Here is a 21582-nt window from a genome sequence, read left to right on the forward strand (position 1 = left end):
GGACCCTATTGGAAACAAGTGTAATGCTTAATTGGGTCGTCCACTCACAGTTAACAGCCTTTGTATTGAGTTTGTGCTTGAAATGTACTGTAATTCTGCAAACTGTTAATAAATTCTTCAATCAATCAATCAATCAAAGTTGTCAGAAGGCCCTCTGCTACATGTTTACTGCAACATAGTACTGGAATGTTTTTCTTGTTTAAATATGGATAAATAGCGCCCCCGTGTGTCATTATACCTCAATAACAATTCACTGGGGTAGTAGACGTGCGACACATCGCTGAGTGGCCGCTGGGGGCGCAATGGGTTTTGTTTTCAAGGCAGGCTGTCACAGGAGGAGCGTGAGAGATCATACAACACAGTGGTAACATTGTAGCGATCCTTCCTCCTGCTGCTGCAAGTGGTCAGATCACCATAACTATTAACCTACTTAACACCACAGGTATGGAAATACCTACATGATTGAGTAATAATCGCTTTTTACTGACATATTCAGAAAAGATGGACAGAGTAGAGCTGGACCTCGGCTGCTGCTGGCGCAAATGAGTGGATTATCGCTGTGTTTTTTTTCTACACAGACTTTTGACAGTTGGCCGCCTGGGAGTTCCTGTTGAGTCCCCACACTACAGCACAGCGACAGGCTGACCTCGGAGCAAGCAGGGTGAGTCATGTGCTTTCAACACTAAAGTAGCCTAAACTATATCTATTAGCATAGACTGTAAACATAGAATTCCTCTTATACTTTCCTAAAAAGATGGTGCCCGACACTGCCCGTTATGATGACCCCAGGATGCTTTAGTTTTGTGTTTTGACTGGTCAAATGGCCAGATAATAACTGTTTACTGTTGATAAACAAAGAATGTGAAATCAACACTAGCATAGCCCACAAACTGTAATGTTTAAAATGCCGTAAGGTTAATTGGTTCTGATGCAACCAGCTTGTAACACAGCCTAGTAGGAAGAGTTACTACGGCAACCATGGGGTAGTAAACGATTCCTTTCCGCTATATTTTACCATCTCGGTTCCTTGTAATCATGTATGTCGCGGATGTGCATCTTTTTTCGGTTTGAGTCAGCAAATTGACATGTGCAGTCTGTGCACACGCACAAAGAGAGAGGGAGAGACTAGGCAAAAGAGAGCAGAGGATCTGGTTTGCATTGAATCAAACGGCCGAGCAATTTGAGGTAGCCATTTAACAAGAAAATTGGGTATGCAGTTTTCCTTTGCAGTCTAATTTGGAGTATGGATGTCTATTTGTCTAGTAGCCTACTAGTTCCACACTTACAGATGACTCACCTATTCTCTGTCTGAGTCAGAGTTGTGTCACACACCCATACTATTAAAGGATACAACAAGGCAGTGGTTCTCAAACTTTTTCATGACAAGGACCTCAAATAAGTTACTTAATTCAGATTAATTGAATATGGAGGACCCCAATGGAAACAAGTTATAGTGCTTTATTGTGTCTTATCCTCTTAGCAGACCTAGAACCAATCCTATCGTGACACTTTATTTTATGAATACTTTCTAATGCCTTCCTCTCCTTTGTACAAAAAAGGGTTTTTCAAAGTAGTAGTGTAGGCCTACTGCTTAATTCCCAAAAGGTGTAAAATGCAGACTTGCAAAGAAAAAGATTCCAAGGCACTCCGTCTTTGGGGGAAAAATAGAGACAACCGCGTTTCTATCGCCTTTGTAGTGTATTCTTACTTTCTTCCTCTTCTTTTTCTGGCTATCTCTACTCCATGTGCTGCTCACAAAACCTGAAACTCACTCATGCTGTCACAACAACTGTCTCTACATTCCCTGCCTTTATGGGGTCAAATGTATTGCCTCACCAATTCCAGCAACAACCTTTTTCAAATGCAACATTATAGGCCTATATACCACATTATTACATGTACCACTGTCATTCATATACACGGAAATAAACACACAAAGAAAATGTTAATGTCTGCACAAATGGCCTACAATGATACATCTGAAATCAACAGCAGCTCATACCCAAGACTGGAGGTAATTACCTCTTACTTGTGCAGAAAGCTACTGCAATTTCTTTTGTGTCTGCAAAAGTTCAAAAGCTTGAGATCTCCTGACTCATAAATCCCTTGTAAATGACTTGCTAGGATTGGTATGCTTTATTTATTCTGCTTTGTCAGTTGGTGTTTGGGAACAAACCAAGTAATGGTCCAACGCCCAAGTTTTAAAAGATGCTTAGCGAGAGTGGCACGTACAGTACAAGGACCGCTGGTGTGATACAGCGGTACATACAGTATGGGAACGGTCTCTCAGCTCTGCGGTATTATTGTATTTATTTTAAATAATTACCAATAGCAATTGTTTTTTAAATGTCATTTAAATCCAAAATTGTAAAGGTGGTCAGTGGGAGTCTGGGGACAGAATCATCCTTTGGAAAAAGTGGTCAAGACATCTGCTTACCAATACATTCTCATCTAAGCCCTTTCTGATTGATTGATTGATTGATTAACAGTTTGCAGAATTGCAGTACATTTCAAGCACAAACTCAATACAAAGGCTGTTAACTGTGAGTGGACGACCCAATTAAGCATTACACTTGTTTACAACAGGGTCCACCATGTTCAATTCATCAAAACATTTAGAGACGTACAAATAGACACTTCTATATAGACAAAGAACAGAACAGGAATTCATCATAATGGAGGTAAAAAGGGAAAAGAAACATATACAGTGAGGGACAGGCATTTGCCTGTCTTTCCTTTCTCTCTCCTCCTGAATTACAGTGTCTCTGTCGGTGTTCTTTCTCTGTCACCTCCTAACCTTCATCAAACTTCCTTTCTTCCTTCTCTCATTCTTGGCTTCCGCTCCCCCCCCCCCCCCCTCCCAGTACTTGTTTGGGATCTCTCCCTCTCTCTTTGCTCTACCAGTGCCAGTGTTAAGGCTGAAGCCAAATTTATACTTGTTCGCACGATGCTGTCACTCGCCAATTTTTTTTTCTCGTGAACCACACCATAGTGTAATTTAATGGAACAATAACAGCCCCATCCTGCCCATTCCTGAGTAAACGCTACCACATCGTAATCACCATCTACTGTCACGCTGTGCTTCCAGAGCCAAATGCCAGACTTATCCAATTTGGATGCCTGCATCAGCTTATGCTGCTCACATGTACTGATGGCGTGTAGGCACGTTTGTCTGGGGTATTATCCACCTCTGTGTGGGTGCTCACATGTGTAGAAGAATCAACAATCAACAGGGCTTATTTGTCACTCACACCGGTACAAGCAGCGAAATGTATGATATCATGTGCCTAACAACAAAAATACATTATACACTGGATTTGAATGAAATTATAATAATACAAAAACTGAGCTAAGAAAAAAGATTAAGATCCACACGTTTCTTTTTTTTAAATAGGAGCAATAGGAAATGTGTAATGGGAAATTCGTTCTGAAGAATTTGTATCAGAATCAAGATGTATAGTATGCAGTAAGGCAGATACATACAGCAAGTACACTTGTACTGTTAGTGTATGTACGAGACTTTGACACTCAGCCTTATGCTTATTATTTGGCTTACATTTCTGGTGTTGCTCACCGAAGATATATAGCCAATCTACAAGCTCAGCTTGCGTTGGCTATTTCCTCATAGATATAGTTTGTTTGGTACACTACATGCTCTACCTCTGAAGAGAATGAATGCTAAATGAGTCAACGTTTCTTTACCGCCCGTCAAAGAAGAAGTATCTTTCCCCACAGCAGCACCTTCTCTGTGTCTGACATTATTGCATGGGCACCATGGTCAGGTGTGTACTGGTGATTAGGGATATATGTTCACTTTGATTTGCTGATATTTTGATGGAAATGTTTCTAATCAATTAAAAAAAAAAGACTGATCACAACAATATGCAATATACTGCTGGACACACGCAGCTAAACCATATAGTGTGAAGTTTTAAATAAGTCACCAGGTCATCTTTGTTCAATAGATATATCTTGACTTTGTTTGTTGTTTTATTTACCCCTTTATGTTGGCCTGGCTCTAATGATGTGCGTATATCATAGTGATTTTCCTACAGTACAGTACGAGATTGAGCCAGAACGAGATTTAAAATAGGGAAACATCTCCACAAAGTACAGTATGGACAGAAAGGGAGGTCCCCAGTGGTGAAGGAAAGTCTGCTGAAGCGAACAGAAGATGTGGGCTGAGATTGCAGATGCAGGCTGAACTGAGAGGCACTTTAAAGTGGAAGGAGGGATTCCAGGGAATTACTGTAAACCGGTGCCGTCTCTCCCGTCTCAGCCAAAGCCCCTCGACAAGGTGGGAAACGCTCACCACGTGAAAGAGAGCTATTTATTAGCTGACAAATATGCACAGTGTCTGTGTTATTTTCTGTGTTATTTTAACTCTGGGACAGTAAACAACATTACAAGTCTATTTGGGTCCATTTATACACTCTGAAACAGTGTTGTCTGCTTATTTTAAGCGATTTTGGGCTTATTTTACTGTCAGGGTGCTTGTAAATATTTGTATTTGCGGGTTGTGTTTTTGTTTTGTTTTGTTAGTTGTAAGTGTAGTTGCTTCCAAATGTTTAAACCAGTGGCTCTCAAACAATTTCATGTCAAGGACGCACAAATTAATATGTATTTGTCTGCGCTGCGGACCTCCATCTGCAAATACTTTGTGCCAGGATCTAGGATCTAGCATCATTTCAACATATTTTCTTATATATATATATATATAAGAAAATATATAGAAGATATATATATCTTTTCAAATGGCGGTCCGTGGGCTAATTAGTGTCAATTTGGGGGTCCTTGACATGAAAAAGTTTGGGAACCACTGGTCTATACGGTAGAGTTATCTATAACCAGGCCAGAGTTTGCAGCATTGAGGAAGCAAGTCTGTCAATGTACACATCACGATTGCACTAATGACATTGTCATGGCAAATTTGGCCAGTCAGTCACATTGCAGAAGTTAAGATATGCAGAATCATGTAGTGTAAGTCCTGCCTTTTTATTTTGCAATAGCCTACCTATTGCAATCAATCAAACAACAAACAAATAAATAGTAAAAGTTCCATGGAAAAAGTTAAAGTTAGATGGTGGGAGGAAACTCTTCAAATTCAAATTATCTTGCAGTTCTCGCATGCAGTGATTAAAATATTGAAAAGCGTTCAGTGTGGTGCTGTTGAAAACGGCTGAAATAGAGGAGGTTGTCATGGTTGTTGTTTGTTATTGTTGTTGCGTGTTTTCAGCTGTGGCAAGAGGCTAGTCTTAAACAACAATTATTAAATATATACTGTATATGCCCTATTTTATACTATTCAGAAATAACCGATCTACAAGCTAACAAGTTACAACATGTCACATTGTGGTGTGTTGTGAGCTTGTAGATCTGCTTTATATATATATATATATATATATATATATATATATATATAATTTTTTATTTTTTTGTTCTTTCTGCTTTTATTTGACAGTAGGTAGACAGGAAAGGAGAGGGAGGGGGAGGGGGGGGGGAGCACAAGCAGCAAAGTTTGTCGGGACTCGAACCCGCGACACGCTGTAAAGCTGACTTACTAGCCAAGGTGCTCCTGGACCGCTGAGCCACGGCCCGGCCGTAGATCTGCTATTTTTAAACTTTGTTTGCCTCCATGCCACAGTAGGGACTAGGGATGATGGGTTTATTGTGGTTAAATAGAAAACAAAACATTACGGGTATTTAATGTTATATTGTCTATACCAGGGGTGGGCAACTGGCGGCCCGGGGGCCACATGCGGCCCCCACCTTCACTTAATGCGGCCCGCATGTTAATATCAGAATACTGATATAGTATTGATTTCAGCTGTTACAATTGCTTTAATTACTTCATGACTAGTGTTAAAATGTTATTGAAATTCAATAAAAAGGTTACTTTTCAGGATTCCAATTAAAAAAATAGCAAATATTATTCAGGTTTTCAATTCAAATAAAAAAAATAGCTGATCTACAAGCTCAAAACGCGTCGCATTGCGACGCGTTTTGAGTTTGTAGATCAGCTATTTTTGCTACGACAGTAATATGCAATGTGGCCCCTCTGGAATGAGTGTGGAAATATATTGGCCCTCGCCATCGTCAAAGTTGCCCATCTCTGGTCTATAACTATATTGCAATTCAGTGTGGAATAAAGAAACAGCTAGGTAACAATTTAACTTGTTTTATACTGTAGAGCCAGTGGGGTATTTCAGTCTGGAAGGCCATTTCAGGCAAGGAAAACAAAATTATGATTCTGCCATAATTTCTAATGCGTGTTATATATACACACACACACACACACACACACACGCTTCCTGTGTCAAGCTGTTTGTGGGCGCATCCTGTCTCAAAAGTTACAGCTTCCTATTGTATTGCTTCCTTCGTTCCACTAATGACAAGTTAGCAGAAAGCACTATATCATGAACAATTTTGGTTTGAACAGATTAGACTTTATTTTTATTTTTTGGGGTTTTGTGTGTGTGTGTGTGTGGGGGGGTCGGGTGCTTTGTTTTCGCTGATTGTATTTTGCTATGTGTAACAGCTAATGGCTATGATCTCATTTTGTTGTTCCAAATTCCAATGGACAACTGAGGTATGGAGTCCTAGATTTCATCGTGTCTATTAACATTGTTTCTGGTAGGCTATGTGATGTTTGCTGCACCCCATTGATCCCTGGGGGGGATCAATGGGGTGTCAGCAGAGGAATCTGCCTCTGCTGACTGGCTACTCGGGGGCAGAATAGCAGTTGGACTGATGCTGTGGCATCTATCTGTAAATGCACCAAGTCACGCGCATGCACGTTCAGTGTGACTTGGGACAGGGAGTGTCATAGATTAGCTGGATTATAAACAGCTAGGTTTATTCACGGTGGCATCTGTCAGAGATCAACTGCTACTTGCTGCTATTACTACAGTACTTACCACTCAGTCCAAACACATTCACTCCCCAATGTCCCCATATGCATACTGTTGGTTATTTGTACGTCTCTAAATGTTTTGATGAATTGAACAAGGTGGACCCTCTTGTAAACAAGTGTACTGTAATTCTGCAAACTGTTAATAAATATTTCAATCAATCAATCAATACTGTTCATTTGGCGACTGCGAAAATATCACAGGCAATGCGAAAAGGTATATTATGAGTGATATTAATAATTATGGTGCCATGTCATTATTCCGACCTACCCTAACCTCAGTCTTAACTGGCCACGCCTCAGTCTTAACCCGCCACGTAGGTCGCTAACCCTAATCTCAGTCTAAACCGGTCACATAGGTCGGACTAATGGGAGGTCGGACGTATGGGCAGTCCCCCTGTATTATGAGTGTAGGATTGCCTACTGTATCTCTAGCAAGTTTAAAGTTTCTGCAAGTTTATGAACAGAATCCAGTGGGTTCCTCGATAACTAAACAAACCACGGCATGCTTTGGAAAACAGCTGCCCGCCACGGCCGCCAGTAATGTTAAGTATACTGTCTGTGAGTCAGTCTATGAGTGCTAGACCACTGGTATGTCCCTGGTATGTATCCCCCTCCAATACCACCAAATGTAGGCCTATGTGCTGTAACATCTCTGATACCTCTCATACCTCTCATACCAACACATGGGATCCAATATTACTGTCCTTTAAACTAGTATAAGGTACAAATAAGTGTATTCCACATTCAAGCACTGAATGATGCCACCACTTATTTTTATTTGCGAGGATGTGGATTGATGGGCTAGCAGAGGGCAGTTCTTTATGTGTTGCTGTATGTCATTGAGATAAATAGTTGCAACCTTTAAAAAATGTCAAGCTACCAAAACACTTCATGAGGTTACTTATACTTATCCTTAACCCCATTACGCCGGATGGCGTATAGGGCAGCAACAAAGTTTCTCCACTTGCATCTGTCTTTGGCCATCTTCTCTATGGTCCCCCAGCTCTGATGTTGTTGCTGGAGCTCCTTCTCGATCATCCTATGCCATGTCATTTTCGGCCTCCATTTCTTTCTCTTACCCTCTGGGGTCCAGTGTAATGCGACTCTTGGGATCGCGTTGATGTCTGTTGATTCTGAGCACATGGCCAATCCAGGTCCACCTACATTTATTTTGATTATACTTTTATACTTATTGTATTGGAAGCTTAATGCCATTGTGAATGTTTTTCTCCAATCGGTAATCAAGGCCACTTTTATCTAACAACAAGTTATGCAGACAGATTTTTTTTTTCTTGAGCAGTTTCAGGATCTGAAACTGGACTGGGGCACATTAACCACTTTCAACCTGGTGTCTCTATTTTTGGGCATTACATTATGGGCAAAAATGTTAAGGGATTTGTGTTTTTGTTTTTAAAGATTGCAAAAAATGTCGCGATGGCGTGTCAGCTTACAGATCGGTTTGTTGTATGACCAATTATATAGGGCTCGAGTGGTTAACCTCTTAACCCATTTTGACCTGAGATCAGATTCTAAAAATGTCTTCTACATCCTGACAGTTTTCTGAAAAAGCTGTTTCTATGTCAGTGGTTCTTCGATTTTTCAAAAATATCATATTTTTAAGTGGCTAACATAGCAGTTTGTCCTTGAACACTTTGTTGAGTGATATGCTGTGCTCTGTTACCACTGGGTATCCATTTAACCGTTGTTCATCACATCATACCATTGTTGGATGGGTCGCTATAGCTATCCATTAGATATTTGCAAGTCCTAGTCATCATGGATACCACTGTGGAACTCCATATATGGAGCTAACTGTCTGACATCATAGACTCCATCTTTGGCCTTATAGGACTCCACATATGACTGACTAGCACTGACAACACCGGGATGACACAATCACTGTAGCCAAAGATATAAAGGAAAGGGAATCTCAGGGATAGATTTGGATGCAAAAATCACCCCCAGAGACGATCCTCAAAACTATCCCTAAGAGTTTTCCAGGTACTAGTCAGGGTATCTGGCCTTTACAACTCAGACTACAGAGTCCTAAGTTCCCACTCATTCTCTTTCACCATCTGGCACTAACGTCACCTTGTGAACCACTTGGGCTGAACATCTCGTTTTAAGTTCTACTTGGAGTTGGACACCATTGTAAGCGGGTCTTGGTTCAGGTTTAGATAACCAGTCGAGCCGTAGGCATTTTTCAACCATCATTGTGTAAATACACTGTAAAATCCATAGAATTGCAGCGTATATTTTACGGCAACCACTCGTTTTTACATCGTGAGCACCGCAATGGAAAGTTGGCAACAACGGTGAATGAAGGATGGTTAACATTTCTTTCTCTCTCTCTCAGTCATGTCTCGTAGGAGCGCCCGCCTGGTGTCAGGTGGCTACTATCACTCTGATGAAGACTCTGACTCCAGCAGTGTCACTAATGTATCCTACCGGGAGAGCCCCACCAGGTACAGTATACCTGTGTATGTGTCTGTTTGAATCATGTGCTCTGTACTATATATGTACTCTGCTCAATGCAAGATACTGAATGGCTGAAATTGTCAAAATAGCCTAAATGACTGGAGTTAAAAGGACCAGACTAGAAGACCACCACCAGACTAGTGTCTTAAGTTTTGTGTGGTTTTGAGGTATCTAGGATATGTTTTGACTGGCATCAGTCTTCTGTGTAGACAGTAGGCTATTTTCAGTATGCAACACTGGAGTGCAAATAAGATTGCCAAAGCACACACGTGCATGTCAAAAAGGCTGGTATGTGCCTTCTGCTGCACCCTGTGATTCTCCACTTATTTTGAATCACGAGGTGCTAATAGAGTCCAAAAACAGCCACCAGTGAAAGCCTCCCAGGGCATGTTTGAACCTCTCTCGCTGTCTGTCCGTCTGTCTGTCTGTCTGTCACTCAGGGTTTTTAAGAAAAAGCCAGGGAGCCGAAAGTCTGCGTCCCGTACCTCCAGCAGAGCCAATAGCACTGCTAGTTTGACCGGCGCTGAGACCCCACCCACGGCAGACCAACACAATGGTAATAATGACATATTGTCTTTGCAGTGCAACAGTAATGATGATGGACTGATCGTCCTCAGATCTTACACCTCTCCTCTCCATCTCCCTCGACTCAGAGACGGAGCAGACCGTGGTCTCCGTACCCTTCGTCGCTACCACCTCGGCAACCCCCCGCCCCGCAATCACGCCGGCACGGAGTCGGAGCCAGACACCCTGTCACTCCCAGGTGGATGTCCCAAAGGAGAGCAGGGCTGCAGGGCTGTATAGCTCTAGCAGGCCTGGGGGCCACAACACGCCGCACACGCAGGAGATGAACCAGAACAGCATAGACAGTTCAGGGTATTCCTCCTCCGAGGGCCGCTGCCAGAGACCCACCTCTGCCAAAGGCGATGGCACCAGTAACATTGGACACAGCACTGCATACCTCAGTCCAACAAGTGGGTACTAGACTAGTGCATCTCAGTACATGTCACTGGCTATTCACAGCTTTAGCCATATATTATTGCACATGCTGTGAACATTTCCTGTTAATGGCATTATTTTGTGTTGGACTGCTAGACCATTTTCTATGTTGATGGGTAAACACAATTGAAGGTAATAACAGTGTGTGTGTGTTTTTTGTACCAGCGTGTTAACATCATGCTGACACATAGAAACACGCCCACAGTTAGTATTAGCTGTGAAAAGGGTGAGTCAGTGTTGGATAAACATAATTATGTGGTTCATACCGTAAATGACGGGTTCGAATTTAAATCACAAATCGGTCGTTCTCCAGGGACCATTTTTGTCTTTCTCAATTGAAATTCTTGAAATTGCATTAAAATGCAAGGATAACATAACTTTGACAAAAGATCACTGCACGTTATATTTAGCATGTTTGTTTACAATATCTATCTCAAGGAATCCATGGGCTTCCTAAAAAATGAAACAAACCTTGGAATGGTTTGGAAAATGGTCTGCAGTAATGTCAAGTTAGTGTGTGTGTGTGTGTGTGTGTGTTAAACTTCTATAGGTCCAAATCCAACCGCACCATTGGCAGAAATAGCACAGGCCAGAGTACTTACAGATTTAGGTAAGTTGTGTACACAGCATGTATTTGTGTGTGTGTGAATATACACACACTTTGTGTCTGTTTGTGTATAATATGCAGTGCACATTTGAGACTACAAACTTCATGTGATTTGACTTAGCCACCAGCTTAACACAATCCCTGCATTTCAACTCTGCCCTGTAGCTAATGCGTCGCTCAGCCCTGGTGGGAAAAAGGCTGCCTGCCTCCTCCTCTTCCTCATCATCGCACTTCTCAGTAAGTGACACCATACTGCCATCTGGTTTCAGTGTTAAAGAAAGAACCTTCACGAGACCTGTGTATTCCTTATTAACATATTTTGGATATTATATTTGACAATGTTCCACAGTCCTATGGTCTAAGCACTGATTTAATCAATACACTTGCTCTAGAATGTTTATGAATTCAAGTTGTGGTTATTTCTGTGGTGTCTAGGGGTTGCAACAGTTCAATCAAACTAATTAAATTAATTATATATAATAAATTATTTTAATTTAAAAAGCTATATTTTCTAAAAGATTATTACAAAATGTATTTGTTAAATACAGTGGCTAAAATAGCGGAAATGGCAGATCTACAACCTGACAATTACAATTTACAATTTAGGCATTTAGCAGACACTTTACAGTACAGTAAGCAGGAACAATACAAGGTATACATCAAATCCATAGAAATGGTCATCAAGAATCATGAGCAAGCTAAGAACCTAATATCTGTCTAACAGTAGATTATCTAAAAATTACATAAGTTTAGTCTTTTCTTACACCAGTAAGGTTGCCGAGGCTAGTGCAAGTACTACGGCAAGTGCTACGGCCACAATGCATTGATTGGAGAACATAATGCTATACAAAAAAAACATATATAGAAGTAAGTCTGTATTCTCTCTCTGTTGTCCCAGGTATTTGGTTCCTGTTTCCCTGGTTGGCCTGTCTCATGCCTCGCAGGACCATTTTTAAGACCCAAACACAGGCAGAACCCAGGAAGCAACCATTGGTCCCTCCACTTCCTCTCTCTCCTCCAACCAACGCAAGGCCTCTCATCCCTACAGTGGTAGGAGTTCTTCTTTTCTGTTCTCTGTCTGCATGCAAATGTGAATTTAACCCTGACACAGTGTTGAAATCCTTTAGCTGGGACCCCCTGGAAGTCCCTCAAGGACCCCCTGGGGTCCCCAGAGCCTAGACCCCTTGTTGAGAACCAGTGGTTTACTTTAAACCAGAAACACCGGTACACGGACCGGTGCGCGCAAATATAACCTTCAGCAGAGAGAAGTTGACTGTTTATAAACGGATTCGAGTCTGTGCTACTTCCGTGTTGCATAACAGGGACATCACTGTAGAATCCTTGGCATCTTTATCGTAGTAGACTTAGTTTCACTTGTCTTCACTCTTCACGATTTTGTCCCGATCGCCCTAATGACATGATTATTTCATGTCAACATTCAAGTACAACTATCGGAACATGTAATGTAACATAGCGTTGCTGTCGGGAGGAAACCTCATAACTCAATTGTTTTGATTTTTTTTTGGCATAAATCAGTGCTATTGAACACCCTTTACGCCTGTGTGTTGTTTCGAAAATATTGAACCAATGGAAAGTAGTAAAAAGTGCTTTGGACAAAACCTCTTAACTCCATTGGACCCTCACAATGTCTGCTAAAGCAACTAACTCCACCACCTCTCCCCCTCTCATGGAAGTAATTGACAATATATAAAGTTACAACACCAACTTTGATGAGGCTGTATTGCTTTGTTTTAAAAATATAAGGTTTTCTTAATTTCCTGAAAAATGTATATTTTTCATTTCTTGATTTTGGAGTTATGAGGTTTCCTTCCGACAGCAGAGATAGGTAAAGTAATGCATCACTTTTTGAAAGTTTAACTAAAGTTTTCCACCTATCCATATGAATTGCAGTCAGTCATCGACTGTCTGCCTAACAGAAAGGTTGGGAAGCCCTGGTCTAAACTATAAGAGGTGTAGCCTATTCTATGTTTCCAGGATGGTCTTCTTACAGGCAAACTGGTCTCTCTTTTTAGGATCCAGCCATTGTGTCCGCTGCTGTAGAGAAGAAGATGCAGGGTGTCCTGGTGAGAATTTTACCTTTTTCTGCTCACTGCGACATTTACCAAAATGACTCTAAACTAAATGAGCAATGCAAGTTAATTCAAGAAACTCCTTAGCTGATTGGGCCACTCTTTAGCACGCACCCTCAAGAGAACCAATCACCATTCTCTCTCTCGCTGTGTGTGTGTGTGTGTGTGTGTGTGTGTGTGTGTGTGTGTGTGTGTGTGTGTGTGTGTGTGTGTGTGTGTGTGTGTGTGTGTGTGTGTGTGTGTGTGTGTGTGTGTGTGTGTGTGTGTGTGTGTGTGTGTGTGTGTGTGTGTGTGTTTTTACAGGAGGAAATCTTGCTGAAGCAGGATAACTTGTATAGCCAGGTCAGAGAATTCATCCTCTCTATTAAGTTGTCAAACTTTCTCACTGCCTGTATTTGCACCTACAGTGACCATTGTGTATTTGCACCTACACTGTGACCAGTGTTTGAGTGTATTTGCACCTACAGTGACCAGTGTGTATTTGCACCTACACAGTGACCAGTGTGTATTTGCACCTACAGTGACCAGTGTGTATTTGCACCTACACAGTGACCAGTGTGTATTTGCACCTACAGTGACCAGTGTGTATTTGCACCTACACTGTGACCAGTGTTTGAGTGTATTTGCACCTACACAGTGACCAGTGTGTATTTGCACCTACAGTGACCAGTGTGTATTTGCACCTACACTGTGACCAGTGTGTATTTGCACCTACACAGTGACCAGTGTGTATTTGCACCTACACTGTGACCAGTGTGTATTTGCACCTACAGTGACCAGTGTGTATTTGCACCTACACTGTGACCAGTGTGTATTTGCACCTACAGTGACCAGTGTGTATTTGCACCTACACAGTGACCAGTGTGTATTTGCACCTACACAGTGACCAGTGTGTGAGTGTTATGTTTTTGTCATTCATATCTTAAACCTTTGGTCAGAGAGACCAAAATAGTGAAATGGGCAAATCTTATCATTATGACTGAATCAGCTGCAGTGGTGGAAAGTAACTAAGTACATTTACTTTAGTACTGTACTTCTACTCCCCTACATCTCAGAGGCAAAGTTTGTTTTACTCCACTACATTTATTTGAAAACTTTAGTTACTTTGATTATTATCATCACAAAACACACATTTCTGCCATTTGAAAATAGCATATCTACAAGCTCACAATGATTGTGAGCTTGTAGATACATTTGAAAACATGCAGTATTTCTACTTTTGGTATTTCAAGTATATTTTGATGCCAATAGTTTTGTACTTTTACTACTCGAGTATTCCAGACTTTTACTTGCAGTATTGACATTATTGATACTTTTACTTAAGTAAGTACTTTTTTCCGCCACTGTCTCAGCTGGAGGAGAAGATGCAGCTGGACATGCGGGGTGTGAGGGCCAGGATGGAGGCTAAGATGCAGCTGGACATGCGGGGTGTGAGGGCCAGCATGGAGGCTGCTGACTCAGACTCCAGGCTGCGTCTGGACAAGGAAGTGGCCGCACTGAGGACGCAGATAGAAGAATACCAAACACACAGCCACACTGCCTCCGACAGCCTCAACCACAGGCTGGACACCATGGAAGAGGGCAATATTAAGGTAAATGGTGCATCTGTATAACCATTATCCAAAGCACTTTACAATTACGTCCACAAATTTGCATGCATACACACACACACACACACACACACACACACACACACACACACACACACACACACACACACACACCAAAGTCCTTATCGGAAGCAATTAGGGATTCTGTTTAACTCAAGGAGTCAAGGACGCTTAATTTGACACTTTCTATTTACTATTCTATTCTATATTCTATATAAGAATCAACCTAGCATCTGTCTAAATAACATAGCTAACATTTGTTGTACAAAAAAAAAAACATGAGAACGAATGGCCAGATATGTCTGCAAAGTAGCCATATCTTGGTCAATCGTTAGCCTCAATCAAGAGAGAATTTCCCTCCTACCACTCAGCAAGAGTTTGAGTCAGAACACGGATGTCTTTTTGTTTTGCTGTAGCTGTCCCAGGAGCTGTTGTCCATCCAGGTGACTCCTCCTCCTCCTCCTCCTGCGCCCTGTCCTGAGCCCGTGACAACACCGCTCCACCACAACCAGCTCACCCCAGAGCTCCAACAGGCCATGGAGAAGTGGCTCCTGGACCGCATGAAGGCAAGGCCCTTGCTGCTGCTCAGTGACACATTCATTGATACATAAACATATACACGGATATGCATGTATACGTGCAACTCAGTCAGTCATATGGAAACGCAAAGGGGCATGCCCATACATGGGCATATACTGATGACATCAGTATTCCCCATATATGGGCATGAAAGGGACAGATACAGAGATCTCCATATATGGGCATACTGGCAGTTCGACGTACATGTAGATGTGAGGGACGAACCTCTACCTCTAAATTTGGAATGTTTAGACTGCAAAAAAGTAAAATTCGACAAGGGACCAAGAAGTCTTTGTCCCTTAAAAATATTCACTGGAATCGTTATTTGGCAGCACAAGCGTCAAATGTTGAAGTGTGTGTGTGTGTGTGTGTGTGTGTGTGTGTGTGTGTGTGTGTGTGTGTGTGTGTGTGTGTGTGTGTGTGTGTGTGTGTGTGTGTGTGTGTGTGTGCGTGTGCGTGTGCACGTGCGCATGTGCGCATGTGCGTGCGACAGGACCAGGACATGAATGGAGCTGTCGGTGAAGAGATCAGTACAGGGTCAGACTGTGGACGTCCCATGGCTGACAAAATGGCAGACTTTGCTCTGGAGACGCAAGGTTTGACACTTCTTTCTGTTACGATCTCTAATTTACATTTGTTTGTATTCGTAATCATTAGCTCTTTTAAGAAACAAAAGAAGAATTTTATTATTATCAATCATTATCTGTGTGTGTGTGCGTGTGCGTGTGTCTCTCTCTAGGTGCCAGTGTGGTCAGCACTAAGTGTTCAGAGACATACCGTATGCGCTCAGCGTGTGTAACCCTGTTTGGTTTCCCACTTTGGTACCCCTCGGAGAGCCCTCGCACTGTTATACAGGTATTCTCAATCTCTCTCTTTCTCTCTCTCCTATTCTGTTTTTATCTTCTCCTGAGTCCCAACACACAATAGCCACTCAAAGTCTTTTTTTAGAAGGCCCATCACTATTTAAAGGGAATTAAAGTTCACCCTAAAACAGATATTACACTGTGCTTTTAAAAGTGTCTTAAAAGCACATGAGCTGACACTTTTACAAGTGATGCATGACATTCTCTGTGCATTGTGTGTATGTAGGCCTATGGAACAATAGTTCCATTATGAAACTTCCATATAGCAGTGTAACAGCTAAGTCAGGGGTGTCAAACTCAGGTTTTCAGAAAGGTTAGAACATACTACCTTTTATGAGCTACAAATCAGAGCATCAGTACCTGATTTGTATGAGTTAGTCTATTGACATTGAATTAGCGTCTGACTTTGTGGGCTCATTGCATTGTAGTTTGAGATCTTACTAACAAATGAGTTGAATGTAGGGCTGAACATTAAAACATTTACCATGGGGTCTGTCATAATGTCCCAGGAGTTCAATTGCTGCAGTGCGTTCACATTATTGGCAACAAAGCTACAAAACTAGAGAAAAGGGGGAGAGGGGAGTTGCACCACTCAGTTCACACAGGTGTGATTTTTTTTATCAACGTTTTGCATGTTATCTCTCCTATGGTATGACATCAATACAGCATGGAATTGTTGACAAAATCTTATCCAACGATATATTATATATAAGTCTTGGATCTGAGAGGCTAAATCTCATCAAATGGCGACACGAGGCTTTAATGCTGAATATATAATGGGCCTTGACATGAAATAGGTTGAAATCCACTGACTTAACACTTATGCATATGGGCTTTGTCAGAATCTTGCAACCTCTTCTCTCACTCCTCGCCTCTCTCTCTCTCACCCAGGGTTATCCAGTGCTGCTGCCAGGGAAGTGCTGGGCTTTCCACGGAGTGCAGGGCATCCTGGTGCTCTCCCTCTCTCACCCGGTCAGAATCACACACGTCACCGTGGACCACCTACCCCGCTGCAACTCCCCCACGGGACGCATCGACTCGGCACCCAAGGACTTCCAGGTTTATGTGAGTGGATTGAGGCATTAGTAGGAGGTTGTCCGTATATTAGGACACCTCAGTAATTCAAAGCTCTATTTTCTGTGCACATAGCTCAAAGCGTTATTACTTATTATCGCAATAGTGGAAGATGGCAAAATATCGCTTAGTCACACCCCTACGGCGCAAGTTAAGACATACTGTAGTGGCATGTGTTAAAATACAGCGTTAATTGAACTCTTGAGAGTGTACAAATGTAAGATATACATCATCATTATTTTCTACAATTAAGGCAATTAACTCTTATGAAATAATACTTTTTTTTTTTTACAAAAAAGATACATTATACATACAAACTGATTAATTATATTTTTCTCTCTCTCTCTCTCCCTCCCCCCTCTCCCCCCTCCTTTCTCTAACAGGGGATGGTAAATGACACTGAAGAAGGGGCACTGCTTGGGCAGTTCACTTACAATGAGGATGGGGAGTCAACACAGACGTTTGAGCTCCCTGTGAGTTTATATAAATCTATTTTAGGAAGTTTTAAAGTTCACACTCACTGTCTGTGTGTGTGTGTGTTTGTTGGATGAATATGGCCATATATGGACTGGTCATGCCTGGCGTCAGCGCAAATCTACATTGTTAGCAACGGTCGATGCAAGCACAAGTTACTGTTGCTGTGCTCTCTCTCTAGTCTGATGTCAGAGAGGGCAGTTGAGAGGAATGGAGGTAGTGTGTGATGTCACACCAGAGCTCTATCAGAGAGGAGAGAAAGAGAGAGACAGAGAGAGAGGAGATAAATAATGACAGGCAAACCACAAGGAGGGGTGGAGAGAGAAGAGAGTGAACGTGAGAAGGAGAGAGCGGTAGAGACAGAAATACTAATTCACCAATGCAATAAACCTGCCTGATGCTGGGTACCATAACCAAAACCTGATCACGTGCAATTACCGTGGCAACACAGAGCTTTTCCGTTTGAACTGAAATATGAATACCGTAGTTTAGTATTAGTTCCTGCTACATCTGCCAATACATACTTTTTCTGATGTTAAACTGGCATGAGTGCCTACGTAGACAGTGCATAACATCTTGCCATATCTTGCTAGGAAAATACATAGTCTAACCTTTTTGCTCATCTTCTCTTCTCTTCTCTTCTCTTCTCTTCTCTTCTCTTCTCTTCTCTTCTCTTCTCTTCTCTTCTCTTCTCTTCTCTTCTCTTCTCTTCTCTTCTCTTCTCTTCTCTTCTCTCAGGACCCCACTCATGTGGTGTATCGATTTGTGGAGCTGCGCGTCCTCAGCAACTGGGGTCACATGGAGTACACTTGTCTATACCGATTCCGTGTTCATGGAAAGATCGCCTCTACGTAAGAAGGACTCGCCACCAAGCTATATGGATCCCATTCCCTTCAGAATGCATATTTTTCTAACGAATATAGCAAAAAAACATGAACCAAATCTTTTTTCAGACCACAGTGCTTTGCTTTCCCACTGCACAATATGTGGGAAGTGTAATTACATAAAAACTATTCAGTGTTTAAAGCAAAATGGGCTGAATGTACAGAAATGTGTGGAATTGACTGCTGTCATTGGATCAAGTATAGATGAGATAGGTCATTGCCCTACAGTGCCCTACAGTACGTCCGTGTTCATAGTTCTACTTGATTTAGCCTTATTGCTGTGGATGAAGTCGAATAGACTTAAAGTAATCACACACTCATAGCCTCAATGCAAACAAATGTATTGAAAAATAAATAAATTATAATAAAAATAATAAAAATACAATAATGGACCAGTCGAAACATTGGTTTTTGCTCAATAAATTCACATTGCATCAGGGCTACGAGTGTGCGACTATACTATATTATAGTAGTCGCATCTTTGCAACTTTGGTGTGCACTGCTTCCTTTATCATTGCTGCTCTGGTTAACCATAACAAATGCATCTTAAATGTCGAACAAATGCACCACACCAGCCCTGTGGAATGATTACTTCCTCTTCCGAAGCACAGCGTTGCTATGAATGGAACGGTCTGTCCTGTGCATTTATTTCTATGAGCTATCTGAATGTTTTACACGTACAGTGTAGTAGTAGTGGACTGCCGAACACACAGATTGCACAAAACTATAGCTTTAGCCTGCTGTGTTGGATCACTGACGATAGTGTAATGAGTTGAACAAACCTCTGGTACATTCAGGTACATTCAATGCTGAAGGTGATTGTTGTTTTTGTTTTTTTGTATCAGTGTTTTCCGTTTATGAGATTATATTCAGTTTTTTCTTCTATTTTTAGCCAAAACACCCAAACTCTCATCTGATAGCTGTTGCTTAAATTCAGGTTCGGCTAACGCAAATTAAAATTCAGCAACACATGTCAGACTGAGTGATACATTGCGTAAAGATTATGTGTATAACAAGCCACAGGAAATACAGTACATTAGGATATATATCATGGGGTCAAAGACTCATACATGATAGTCACATCAAAAACACAAATACACAGAAAAATCCTCACTCTGGATTTTACAGTAGAAATTAATTTGCAGCTTTGTCGGTTTTCACCCTTAACATTTTCCCACTACTTTTGTAACCTCCAAGTTTCTTTCTTTCCTTTTTTTATTTTAATTTTATTTTAAACTGGAATACTTGAAAATACTTTTGCTTACCTCTTAAACAAAAATGATGTTTTAACTCTTATCTATCTTACCAGGATTCTTCTTCTTTATCATTTGCAGAAGAAAAGTATTATTTATTTGCTATTTAAAGTTACTTGAGGTAATACCACTCACTTTAAGGTGTCATGTTATCGCTGTGTTCTAGAAATAATTGTCGCTCTTAAAGTGCAAATCCACATGTCAGATTATTGGAAGCATTGAGTCAACTGGAAAGATTAGTTGATGTTTACAAATCAGAACACACTGCACTAGATCATAGGAATAACATGACTCATTCATTTGATTGGTATGGTGTTTTATTAGATTCTCCATACAGTTTTGTACCGTAAATGTTCGGTATTGATGGTAGATAAAGGAGAGGAAAAGGAGAGGCAAATGTACCATGACTTTGAATATAATTATGTACGATGCATAGTTATTTGTTACATATTTCAGATGCACTTTCTGCTTTTTTTTGTTTTTTAATCTATTTAGTGCTTGTTAATCAGGTTAGTCAGGTACTTCTAAATTATTGTCACATCAAAGGTTGATGGGTTTTGTTCTAAATTGTAATATCCACCCATAGAAAAGACATGCATGCAAAAACAAAAATGTTATCCAAAGATGACCACTGTCATGAATGTAAAGCTATTGTTGAAAAGTAATATTCAAATAATGAATATGTAGTAATTTAATTTGTGTATTAAATTAGATAAGCTATATCATGGAACTCTGCCTATTATATAATGAGTTTGTTTTTTTAAAGAAATCTAAGGTGCAGTATTTTTGAACAAAACCTTTCAGTTGCACTTTTGACACAATACTTATTAATAATATTTATTTCATGATATTTTCTTATAGTGTTCCAGTTATGATTATTTTGTTAATACGTCTACTATTTAATGAAAATGTTTAAATACTAGTGATAGTGACAGTGTAGCACTCCCTGCTGGCACAGGGTGGTGTAAGTGTTGAAGTCAAGCATGGTGAGACAGACATAACACAAGGGTGTTACTGAATACATCCTACTACAATGATTAGTAAATCATTGCTGAAATGTATTCTTGTTCATCAATCATTGTACAATAGTGATGTTGGGAATCCACTTGAATTTTCCTAAAAGTGCTTTTTTCTTGCATTTAAAGGACCAGACTTCTTCCCTTTAACTCCCCTTAGGTTGCCATAAGCAACATGAAGAATGACTCCCTAGTAGTGTATCGGGGAACTCGGTGGACATCTTACACTCATACATTGTTTTAAATGTTTATTTAAAAATCAATCAAGTAAAAAGGCTATTGGATGAATATAGCAAAAGGTGTGTCAGAAAGAATGCTTTTCCTTGATAGGTAAAACCCAAAGTAGAGTAGAGTATGGTTGACTTGCTGGCAAATACATTCTAAAGAATTTAGTAGAGCATTATAATGTTATTGATTTGTTTTAAGCTATGAGTATGTTGCCAAGATTTGTCTTCTATCTAAATAAAAAAATGTTTGATACATTTACTGTTGCTTTTCCTCATTGAACCTCTGACAGAAAAAGGTTGTGTCTACTAGTCCTACATGCTTACACCTAGAAACTCCATTCAAACGTATTTAGGTTCATCTTACGGTGGACATGTTTGCCTGAAAAGGAATCTTTGAAATGTTTCATAGTTTTAGAAATACAGTGCTTTCAATTATAATGGGGCTCAATGGCAGCTCTATAGGCATATAAAAAATCACTTTCACCTAGAAACTCCATTCACACTTTTTATAATTC

The 21582-nt window shown here is 40.7% G+C and overlaps 1 protein-coding gene across 2 annotated transcripts; it reads left to right on the plus strand.

The window, feature by feature from the left end:
• The first annotated feature begins 316 nt into the window (after window positions 1-316).
• Window positions 317-21303, plus strand: sun2 (Sad1 and UNC84 domain containing 2). 2 transcript variants are annotated; one of them, XM_079499095.1, is made up of 17 exons: window positions 317-442; window positions 579-661; window positions 9270-9378; window positions 9832-9947; window positions 10045-10365; window positions 10941-11000; window positions 11163-11234; window positions 11896-12053; window positions 13031-13081; window positions 13391-13429; window positions 14440-14679; window positions 15114-15263; window positions 15770-15872; window positions 16016-16131; window positions 17031-17204; window positions 17597-17686; window positions 18426-21303. In XM_079499095.1, exons 3-17 carry the CDS (start codon window positions 9272-9274, stop codon window positions 18540-18542), a joined length of 1914 nt encoding a protein of 637 aa, XP_079355221.1. In that variant the 5' UTR covers window positions 317-442; window positions 579-661; window positions 9270-9271; the 3' UTR covers window positions 18543-21303. The 2 variants fall into 2 exon arrangements, with proteins under 2 accessions (XP_079355221.1, XP_079355222.1); XM_079499096.1 differs by lacking the exon at window positions 317-442 and having other exon boundaries at window positions 491-661; window positions 11896-12047.
• Window positions 21304-21582: the final 279 nt, after the last annotated feature.

The sequence above is a fragment of the Electrona antarctica genome (genome assembly GCF_951216825.1).
Source record: "Electrona antarctica genome assembly, chromosome: 4".
Taxonomy (NCBI): domain Eukaryota; kingdom Metazoa; phylum Chordata; class Actinopteri; order Myctophiformes; family Myctophidae; genus Electrona; species Electrona antarctica.

Excerpts from the sequence above, each read along its gene's own strand:
- sun2 (XM_079499095.1), top strand. The coding sequence starts at position 9,272 with ATGTCTCGTAGGAGCGCCCGCCTGGTGTCAGGTGGCTACTATCACTCT. Across the intron at positions 9,948-10,044 it reads CACGGCAGACCAACACAATG|AGACGGAGCAGACCGTGGTC; the intron begins GTAATAATGACA and ends CCCTCGACTCAG. Across the intron at positions 14,680-15,113 it reads TGGAAGAGGGCAATATTAAG|CTGTCCCAGGAGCTGTTGTC; the intron begins GTAAATGGTGCA and ends GTTTTGCTGTAG.